The sequence below is a fragment of the Sinohyriopsis cumingii genome, chromosome 15 (genome assembly GCF_028554795.1).
Source record: "Sinohyriopsis cumingii isolate HCF-2022 chromosome 15, ASM2855479v2, whole genome shotgun sequence".
Classification (NCBI taxonomy): domain Eukaryota; kingdom Metazoa; phylum Mollusca; class Bivalvia; order Unionida; family Unionidae; genus Sinohyriopsis; species Sinohyriopsis cumingii.
In genome coordinates, this window is record NC_142975.1 from 68080250 (window position 1) to 68091865 (window position 11616).

At 37.0% G+C, this 11616-nt stretch overlaps 1 protein-coding gene across 1 annotated transcript; it reads left to right on the forward strand.

Annotated features, from left to right (window-relative positions):
• Positions 1 to 1048: 1048 nt before the first annotated feature.
• Positions 1049 to 11616, forward strand: LOC149782005 (uncharacterized). The gene is made up of 4 exons (XM_089933408.1): positions 1049 to 1255; positions 3452 to 3973; positions 4320 to 4424; positions 8875 to 11616. The coding sequence occupies exons 2-4, from the start codon at positions 3464 to 3466 to the stop codon at positions 9490 to 9492; spliced, it is 1233 nt and encodes a 410-aa protein (XP_089789534.1). The 5' UTR covers positions 1049 to 1255; positions 3452 to 3463; the 3' UTR covers positions 9493 to 11616.

An 11616-nucleotide genomic window follows, 5' to 3' on the forward strand; every position in this document is an offset into this window, starting at 1 on the left:
CCATTGTACGTAAAGTGCCCCCATTCACTACTTAAATATTATACACATTTCAGCTACAGAAGAAAAAAAGCTCCCAACAGCTCCTCCGTTGCCTAATACCAACCCGTCCTTCTCGCACAGTTACTGAGACTTTTTATACGCCATAACTTTGTGGACAAGAGCTGAAATTACTAAATGGTAGTGATAGATAAATGTTTGACCAATCCATAGATGTAAGTCATGCCGTAACAAGCTTTGTAAAACTTGTTGGTACAGACGCTTGAATACGGTAGATTTCTGCTGTAGTCATTTTCGTAACATGTGATTCATAAAACCACCCACCCTTCACTCAAGTACCACCCCTCCCGTTTTGGTCCCAAATAGAAGGCATACCCCTGCTTCAAATACGTGACCTGACCTACTCATTCTGTCCCCTAACACTGAAATCTTAAAGTTTATTTTTGTTTCTTTTGCAGTGGGTACCAAGCAAAGAACTGAATATTTACGAGATTTCGAGATTTTTGGAATACTAATACTTGTTACCACTCCGGTGGCCTACTGGTTAGAGCGTACGCCTCGGATGCGGGAGGTCGCGGGTTCGAACCCAAGACGAGTCATAACAAAGACTTATAAATATGATACGAACAGCTGCTTCGCTAGGCACTCATCATTAAGAATCAAGTGTTAGGACTGGTTTGCCTGGTGTCAGGATAATGTGATTGGGTGGGACATCGTGCTTCGTGTCTGCGGCATGATGCCCCAGTGCTTGACATCACTGTAAACTGCCACACTGCAGACATCGTATCAATCTGACTAAAAATTGTTCAGGCTACATTAAGAACCCATATCACACACACACACACACACATACACACACACACACACACACACACGTTTAGTCATTGCGATAATTCGGATGTACGCGAGAATTTGCTGAGGATGGAAAAAATGTACCGTGTTCGCAATTTGAACTGTTCTGATCTTGCCGCATACTAATTTTCGGTCCGTAACGGTTAAGTACACAGTTCAGCGCTTTGATTGTTTACATCACCAAGGCGATTACGGAAAACACGAACGCGAAGAAAAGCCGAATTCAGCCGTAGTCGGTATCGGTGAATAATAGAGAATTCATTTATTTTGAGCAAGGCCAGGCATGCATATGTACATGAAGAGACCACGCTGCCCCGTTTTGAATTATTCTTGAGTAATCAGATTGAAGTGAAGATACAGCTGATCTTAGCCGTTTTGGAGATATTACGTTTGAACAAACTAAGTGGTACAGCCTAGTAGCGTTCTCTCTCTCTCTCTCTCTCTCTCTCTCTCTGCCGATTTTTGCTTAACCTCCTCATTGGGATTTCGATCCATTTGTAAACCAGGATATGCGAGCCAAACAATTACTGTTACAGTGAAAATATGAGATAAGTTTCAAATTGGCAAACTGTTAGTGATAAAAGATTAAAATATTAGGTTATGATTAAGATTAAGATGACATGTTATAATGACATGTGAAAGTTAAAATAATAGCTTATAATAACATGCAAATACAGTTATACAGTTATGGTGTGATGATGTTAATAGTCTGTATTGCATGACTGTAACATCTAAGGCCTGGTACGTATTTTTACAATGTTTGGATGGGACCTCCATTGAAAAATCGCCAGTTCAAAGAAGGATTACTTCCACATATCATTAGTTTTTGTTGCTATTTTGTTTGTTTGTTGACTTTAATGGCACACAATATTGACTTATGCCATGGAATTTAGAGTTAAGTGCCATTCAGAGGCAGTGGACCCAGGCTGGCTCGGGCAGGAATCAAACCCAGTACCCCATCAAGTAAGGGTCGAATTAAGACCCTTGGGGGCCTTAGTCACTTCTTTAATAAAATGATTTACAGTGATGTGACTCGGCCACTTTCTGTATACACTTTGCAGTAGCATGGTTTCATGTTTGATGCATGACTTTTTGTACTATATCTTCTTATTACCCCTGTGACTATTGGATAATACAGCCCTGTCTTCAACTGAGCTACCTTGGTTCCCATTCTGTTTTTAGTACTAAGTCACGGAATAATTGTATCTTGAAAGTTTGTTTTCTTTTTGGATGTATTCAGGCATTGGTATACACACATGCCTTTGTACAGTTTTGTAAAATAGAACTTGAGGTACATCTGTACGACCATCTCTGTGTCAGTTAAAGCTTTTTCTAAAGCATTTTCAGATACCAGTTTAACATAAACAAAAATACTAATACTAATAATAATAATAATAATAGTTTCTTTATCAATGAAGGTAGATTAAGATGTATCTGTTACTGGTAGTCTATGTTTTGATCAGCTTCTCTATTGAACATACGTTGGAATTGAAAGTTACATCATGATGAGCATCAAAAATGAAGCAGTACTTGGTGACATATTCCGTACATGTACAAACTTTAAGCAAGTGACAATAACAAAGGGTATCAGAAAATACAGAGCAGAAAGTCATGGATCAAACATTTAATATTATGTTTTATGTGAACAGTTTTTGCTGCTTGAATGCAACCTGGCAAAGAATTTTATATCATTGTTCTGGAATATTGCAAACTTCACCTAAATTGTTCCGTTTCGTCTTTTTGAAGTTTCATGTAATCTTGTGACGTATTTTGATCAAATAATACTTAAAAATGCATACAAGTGATGATATAGTGGTTTAGGTATATACAGCCACTTATGAGCCAGACTAGGTGGTTTGGACTATTTAGTCTAGTGGTAAATGTATTTGACTGCAAGACAGACAAACAAGGTTTGATTCCCATCAGTGACAGTGAGAATCTGTACCCCTTCCCATTAGATGTACTGTCAGGAACTGGAGGCCTAGTGGGGAATACATTTTAACTGCTCTGAGAAATTAATCTGCGAGACATTAATGGGTGAATGCCAAATGGGTGGAGGAGTATTAGCAGTGTGGGCATATTTGGCCACTCTCTAACCAGACTAGCTGGTCTGGTTTGTCTGATCTAGTGGTATGTGCACATGACTGTGAGATAGATGAACCAGGTTTAGTACCTTACCATGGCATTTAGATTTGTATCCTGGGTTCCCATTACATATGAGGGCTTGTCTAACTCTCAGGAGCTTGTGACCTGATTAAGAATACGTTTTCACTGCACTAAAGAGTTGAGGGTAGTGTTTGAGGTCAATGGGGCCATTTATTAAACAGCCTAGTGGGCCCCTAATAATATGTACACCAGACTGCAAGACAGACAAATTTATCTTTATGGCAACAGTTAGACTTTGTATCACTAACATTAGCATATCTTTGTAAACACTATTGCCTTGTTAGAATTTGACAAAATAATCAACACTTTACAAATCATCTCTTGAATAATGTGATCTTATTAGGGATTTATTTTTGTGTGTTAGCTATTCATGCACTTACTAAATGTTTGGGAAAGAAAATACCAAAAAAAATTAATTTTATTTTATTATTTTCAGTGGATCATCAAAATGAACCGGTTTGACAGCAATCCTCCACTTCCTCTCTATGGGAACTTTGGGGCTGGTGGCAAAAAGGCCCCAGCATTTCCATTATCACCATACATGGTAGTGGCCTCTGTTTGCTTCTGGCTTTTTATAGCTACTTTCACCTTCAAGGGGTTTGAGTACTTTCTCCTTTACAAGTTCATAGATGACAGTGACCTTGAGGTGACCAATTGTTGTGAGCATTTGGGTTCTGATCCAATAGAAAATGAGAAGTTTGTCCAGAATTACCCTAAAGGGGATGCTGGCCCTTATTTGATGAGACTTGGTCCTGAGAGATATTCAAGTAATTTTGTAGGGACAGAATCTCCCAGGGAGCTGAGCAGTATTCCAGCCTTGGTCACTGCAGTAACATCCTCAGACTTTTGGGATGTACAAGGTCTGATCAAGCAGTTTAACCAGCGTGTGAAGAAACTCTTTCCTGATGCTAAGATGATTGTGTATGACATTGGACTCTATCGAAGTGAGGCAGAACTGGTAAAAAATTTCATCTCTTTATCTTTTTTCTGTCTGTCGATTTGTCTGTTTCTATCATTTTATTTGTCCTTTTGTCTATCCTAACTTGTGTAACCAGAAATATTGAAGTTCCATAAGTACAATCACTTGGTTTTCTCATTTCATTTTTAGAAATTCAGCCAAAATTTACATTAGTTTGTAAAACTGCTTCTTTTGAAAATAGTACGAAATCTACTTTTCAGTTGATAAATAGCCAAATTATGAGGTAAAGCAATCAGATGCATTTTTTAAAATTATTATTAGAATTGGAACAATTTGTTAATTGTTTATTTGTCATCACTTAATTTCAATTTTTATTCATTTTTAGTTAAAGAAATATGGCTTTGTAGAAGTGCGCAGTTTTCACACAAGCCAATACCCAAGCCATGTTGGAGACATCAGCAGCTATGCTTGGAGACCAATAATTATTCAGGTATTAGTGTGTGACATAATAAATTCACAAATTCTGATTAAAGGAATTTTGTTTAGGATGGTACAAATAATGTAGTAATTACAACTGTTCCAACAGGCTTTACGTACATGCATCAAAATGTCGTGGTAATTACAATTGTTCCAACAGTCATTATAGCCATGTGTCAAAATGATTTGGTAATTACAGCTGTTCTAACAATCATTACAGCCATGCATCAGAATGATGTAATTTTAACTGTGCCAACAGGCATTACAGTCATGCATCAAAATGATGTAGTAAATACAGCTGTTCCAGCAGGCATTACAGCCATACATCAGAGTGATTTGGTAATTACAGCTGTTCCAACAATCATTACAGCCATGCATCAGAATGATGTAATTATAACTGTTCCAACAGGCATTACAGTCATACATCAAAATGATGTAGTCATTACAGTTGTTCAGCAGGCATTACAACCATGCATCAAAGTGATGTGGCTATTACAGTTGTTCCAACAGGTATTAAAGCCATGCATCAAAATGATGTGGTCATTACAGTTGTTCCAGCAGGCATTACAGTCATGCATCTAAATGATGTGATAATTACAGCTGTTACACGGGCATTACAATCATGCATCAACATGATGTAGTAATTACAGACGTCCCACAGGCATTACAGCCATGCACCAACATGATGTAGTAATTACAGCTGTTCCACAAATGTTACAGCCATGCATCAAAATGATGTAATAATTACAGCTGTTCCACAGACATTACAGCTATGCATCAACATGATGTAGTGATTACAGCTGTTCCACAAACATTACAGCCATGCAGCAACATGATTTAGGAATTACAGCTGCTTCACAGGCATTACACCCATGCATAAAAATGATGTGATGCACTAAATCTGTTATTGCCTTCTCTCTTGGGAACCATTCTCCTAGAGTAGTCTCTGGTGGTCCTAAGTATGGTACCTCATCTTTGGGTCAGACACTTGGTGCACATTCTCATTGATAAGTCGTCCAACTGCAGACTGCTCAGACCCAGATCTTGCACTTCTGTATAATGTGCCAGCAGGTCTGGGTCAATGCCATGTGTTGAACAAACACAGACTTTGATTTTCCTGCATATTATAATATGATGGCAGATCAGGCTTGATGATGTTTGTAGTTGAGTGAACCTTGTTAGTGAGTATATACACTTTTATAATTTATACAGTGCACTAGAGAACACAAAAGATTGTTTCCAGAGAAGGCAACTAAAGAGTAGTAGTGATCAGTGACTTAAATACAAGTGTTACAGAACTGGCTATGATATTTCAGATGGTACCGAACCTTATAATGGAGAAGAGCACAGGTTTAGAGTTTTTTAAAAATCCAGTGACATAAGGCACCCTCCATTGAAGTACACAGTATTGCAGGAATTGAAATTGATATTATCTTGTGTTCAATGTGGTGGATTAATGGAGACATACAGGTAAATTAAATTGGTGCTAATACAATTTGCAATATACCACCATGGTGGCCGTCTTCAGAATCTTGTTGCTATTCCTTTTAAATGGAAAGTTATTTTGACATGGGGTTTGTCTACTCCCCAGTGGATGGCTATATTAACATGGGGTTTTCACTGATCTACCTCTTAAAATACAAATGCCTGGACTCCCATTTAAACAGAAATGTTGATCCCTACCTGATGTTGCATATTTAATTGGTGTATCCATTGAAGTTCTCTCATAATCATTCTGTTTTAATATTGCTACTAGAGAGCTCTGGATTGGATTGAATGATTACTGTCATTTGCTACTGTACACATTATATTGTGTTGATGTTGGTTAATTTGTTTTAACAATTGGGTCTCCTTCTTATTTTGGATATCCACATTGTTTCCTTCTTATTTCAGATAATCACTAAGGTGTGCTTTTATTCTCACTTGGAATTCCCTTTTAGTCTCACCTACATATTTTTTGCCACTGAAGTACCTGGTGAGTAAGTAAATAACATTACACATAACACAAGGACACTGAAGTGCCTGGTGAGTAAATAAATAACATTACACATAACACAAGGACACTGAAGTGCCTGGTGAGTAAGTAAATAACATTACACATAACACAAGGACACTGAAGTGCCTGGTGAGTAAGTAAATAACATTACACATAACACAAGGACATATTGACTCAGATGTATATCTGAAGGTTATAAACGTGCTTCTAAATATTTTAGATTTATCCATTTCATGAAAAAGGTGCAATTAATGGTTTCATAATCAAATATTTTGTTTGCTAATAGTTTACCTGTGTAACCTGGTATTAGCTTCAAAATTGAGCTCTTATTAAATAATATCTTAATTTAGAACCAGTTCTCTGTGTGCAAGTGGGAGAGTTTTGGAATGTATATGGCAGAGTCAGGTTGGCAATTAGTGAGATATCAAATTGCCTATTGGAGAAAAAATTATTGTTGTCATAGGTAAAGATATGACACTGCTAGAATGCAGTATCATTGGCAGTTTTAGGGCTGTGCGGGCCCAGTGTGAAATGAAGACATTGGGCCCCCAAAATCTAATTTCTATATCACTGAAGAAATTCTGTGAAATATTCATAGACAAATATAGGTTTTATTTGTGAAAGAATAATTTCTATGTTAAAAATAGAACACGGAAAATTTTAATTTAAAAGGCAAATTTAGTAAGAATAAATGTAAAAAATGTTTGGGGCCCCCTAGCTTGCGGGCCTGGTAAGATCGTATGCTTCACACTTTATTAAGGCTGTTGCTGGCAGTATGGTACCAGTTTTAACAGGAGTAATGTACTCTAATTTGAGAGTAGTAATTTGGATCAATTTGTAGGCAAAGTTCTGGCTATTGAAAATCATATGCTGCTTCCAAATCATCAAATAGATTGAGTGGGCAGTGGTCTCTGAGAGACTTCCTACCTTATAGAAAGCCTGTATCACACTCATCTGCTTTCTTGAGTGCATGGGTAAAAGCTAGGTCGGTTATTTTTTTACAGAGATTTAAAAAAGGATATTGTTCCACATGAATACAAATTCAGGCCAGTTTGTAAATCTTGGGTGCAAACTTGATCTCTATACCTTTCTCTATTTTGCCTCTTTGAATGCGCTGTTGAAGACATTCAGCTACTTTTTGTTAGTTGACAAACTTCTGAAACTGGGTTGTCCAATTTTTTTGGGTGTTACCATTTCTTCTAATCACTTTTGATGTGATAGAGTTGGATAGAAGTGCTGATGCATTCCATAGATGTTCATCAGGCTCTCAATGGATTTGGGATTTATGAGATTCGTATCCTGCAGAGATATGAAACCTAGCTGGTTGTAAATGAAAGTGGTGTCAATCATACATCAAACAGGATGGCTGTCTTGATAATCTTCTTGTCATCATTCCCTCTGAAATGATGGTCATCCTGACATGGAATTCTCACTTAAAGACTTCTAAGGATGTCAACTTGGTTCTTCATGAGAATGGTGCCAATCTGATATCCAGTATGTCTACCATGGCAGCTAAAATCATGTTGTTGCTGAAGATTATCACAGATGGTTTCAATACTCTGTAGTAAAAAGGATGAAATAGTCTTATCTTGAATTCATAAAAATTCTTCTCTCCCAGTAGAGTGCGTGTACTTCAAGGGACTCTTGTTTAGATTTCAGCCAAATTTAACATGTAGCTTAGATAAGACCTTAGAGTTCAATTTCCATCATTTCTTGATACAGGTGTTAGGGCCCCGGTTGCCAGTCATCCTGACTATGGTTTCTACAGCATTAAATTATCAGGGTAGTTGGATTCTTACCAAATTAGGCGGGGCGGCCGAGTGGTCTAAAGTACTCTCCGTCATGGATCACTTCTATCTCACCTCTGTCTGTATGGATTCAAGTCCCGGGCTCGGCCAATGTGGACATGTGAGAAAGCTTGCCGGTAGCTTCTCATTGGTCAGTGGTTCTTTCTGTGGTTTTCCCCGAGTTCTTCCTCCACCATTAATACTGGCCGCCATGTATAGCCTATCTTGTGCTGAAAAATCGCGTTAAACCCTATAACAACAACAACAACTAAATTAGGCAGGCATCTTTTATAAGAAGTTAAAGCAGTATGATTTACAGCATTCTACAATATTATTTAAAAGAATTATGGCCCTTGATAGCCCATTCTCCTAATTTTGGGTTCAGCAGCATACCCCTTTACCAAGGATGGTTGAATTTCAACCAAATGACTCATACACTTTTACATTGATGAGACCTTTAAAGAGTTTAATTTCCTGTATTTCATGTCACCATTTAGGTTATGTTTTTGTAAACTTTCATTTCCCAAAAATGAGTTGCTCTATTTTGATCCCCATCAAGCAAATTGTAATGAGCAAAGTCCATTGCGAACAACCCATTTAAAATAGCTTTAGATTTGGAACAAATAGCATAATGCTTTTCAGATTTTCTGTTCTTCAGTCAATTTATCTTATCTTTTCAGACCATTCTTGAGGAGTTTGGATCAGTCATCTGGATAAGTCCTCAAAGTCGGATTGCTCATGCAACGGACTTAAAGCAGTTAAAATATCGTGGAGATCGGCACTTTTTTGCTTGGCAATCAAAGGAATACATTGCGACAATAGCTTACACAAATCCTAAGACATTCACTTATCTTAATGAATCTAGGTGCTGTTTCCTTGAGTCTGGGCTAGTTGACATGTCAATGCTTGTATTTTATCGTACAAATTTTACATGGAATGCTATCATGAAGCCATGGCTCAAATGCACTCTTAACAAGGATTGCTTAATTCCACCTAAGGCCAGATACTCAGGGTGTTTCTACATGAGGAAACCAAAGACAACAGGTTGTCATAGATATGACCAATCAGTATTAAGCATTATTTTAGACAGGGTGTTTTTGTTCACTTTTAAGTTGGAAAAATATGTCATTCCAAGAATAGCTACTGAAAGTGAGGAGAATGAAGAGCATTTTCCTGAACAACCTTGGGCATGGACAGAGTTAGCTTTTTTAGTTTTAATGCCTTCTGCATGCTTAGGGGGATTATATTATATTTATCAAAGGCAGAGAGGAAAAAAGAGAGCATACAGACGTAGATAAACTAACAAATGATTCAGAATAAACACATCACAGGAAAACAAAATATTTTTGATTTTGCTTAAGAAATACCTGGATCTTCAAAGGCATTAGCCCTTCTGAATCTCACTGCCTGTACTGTGATGTATTTTCAGATAATGAATTTTATTGTAAATATTTAAATGTCAACATCAATACTAATGTGGTTGATATGTGTGTGTATGTCCATGCATGTGTATGTATGTATGTGTGTGTGTGTATGTGTTTGTCCATGCATGTGTATGTATGTATGTATGTATGTATGTGTGTGTGTGTGTGTGTGGATGTGTATGCATGCATGCATGCATGCATGTATGTATGCATAGGTTTGAATGGCACATCAGCACAATCCTTAAAAACCAAGAAAAAGCTAGATAGAAAAAATGGGAAAGGCTTATGCAAAAATTATCAGAAAGACAAACCTCTCCAACGAAAAGTCAATTATGCACCTTGAGACAAAAGGTTGTTGATGTAGGTCATTTTTAAGCACATGATAGGCTATATGTGGTGGCAAATAAATCTCACATACCCATATTGGCCGAGCTCGAGACTTGAACTCATGCAGACAGAGGTGAGATGCCAGTGATCTGCCTTAGACCACTTAGCCACCTGGAGCCCTGGTGAGAGGAAAGGTGAAAGGTAAAGATGTTGCAAAAGCTCTCAAAAAAGGCATTTGAAACAAAAGCAAAACAAGAATAATAGCATCCTTATAATACAAAGTCCAAATATTACTATACAGACAAGGCATGTTTTAAAAGTCCAAGAACATGTCATTTGGAAAATTCCATCACAAAATGGTTGCCTCATTTGGTTGCCCTGTATGACATGCAGGAGGGCTAATTGGGCTACAGGGCAAATATTAAAACCATTTTGGATTAGATTTCAAAATTATACCCTGTGATTAGGATACTAGTCCAGAATATTTGGGGTATCATTTATTTTCTTTAAGTTTGCTTACATTGTCAGTTTCAGTGAGAATGAAAATCCATACCTCTCTTTTCTAGACCTTGGGAATCAATTTGAACCCACTTTTGATTTCTTTAAGTATTTTTCAATTTCAGAGTTTGAGGGTAGAATTAATATAATTAGAGGATATTTATAAAGTGCATAATAAAAAAGTTTTAAGTATGTCTAACATGTTTATTGTGTATATTTGGATACATGTATAGTTTTATTTGTGGTTGCATGAATGAGATTTTTCCATATGGTTAATATGAACTTGTATACAGTAAGAGATTTATTACATGTACATTTTAAGTGCAATTAATCAGGGGTAAACGTGGTACATTTGCTAAAATTTTAACAAACGGCTTCATGTCCACACTGCTGGCAGCAATGATTCATGCTTTGGTCCTGTCTGTCTGTTAACTCTTCCTGAGAATCTCATTTGTGAGATTGCACAAACACCACTCATTGGAGTCACATGAATCTGCAAGGCTTGATTATCTTTATGTGCATAGTAATTTTTGACCTTTAAAAAAACATATCAAACATTTTCAGCTTGAAACCTGTTTGACAAAAATTGAATTAGCATGGTTAAGCCAAAACCACTTGAGGCTTAATAACGAGATTTAATAGGTTTGTATGTATCCTTATGGAGTGGACTCAAATAGATTATGTTGTATAGCAATTTTTGAAATTTTCATTATATTTTAAAACTTTTTATACATGGACTATTTTAAAATGGTTTACAAACACACATCTAGTTAAAATAATCAATTTTTATATATGTATGTGTGTGATTTGGATTTTTAACATAGCTGTAATACTTTTTCAGTCATATTGCTATGATGTCTGCAGCGTGGCAGTTTATAGTTGTGTCTAGCACTCAGATGTCAGGCCACAGATGTGTAGCATCATGTCCCACCCAGTCACATTATGCTGACACCTGGCCAACCAATCCTAACACTACCTTCTTAATGCTGAGAACTAAGTGAGGCAGATGCTAGTACTATTTTCAAAGTCTTTGGTATGACTTGGCCAGGGTTTAAACCCACAGCCTCCTGTCTCTGAGGCAGACACTCTATCCACTAAGGCCACTGGAGCAGTCAAATTTATATGCATTTCTTTGTCTCAAATAGCTAAATAAAACTTATGTTGACATTTATA

Excerpts from the sequence above, each read along its gene's own strand:
- LOC149782005 (XM_089933408.1), top strand. The coding sequence starts at position 3,464 with ATGAACCGGTTTGACAGCAATCCTCCACTTCCTCTCTATGGGAACTTT. Across the intron at positions 3,974-4,319 it reads ATCGAAGTGAGGCAGAACTG|TTAAAGAAATATGGCTTTGT; the intron begins GTAAAAAATTTC and ends ATTCATTTTTAG. Across the intron at positions 4,425-8,874 it reads GGAGACCAATAATTATTCAG|ACCATTCTTGAGGAGTTTGG; the intron begins GTATTAGTGTGT and ends TTATCTTTTCAG.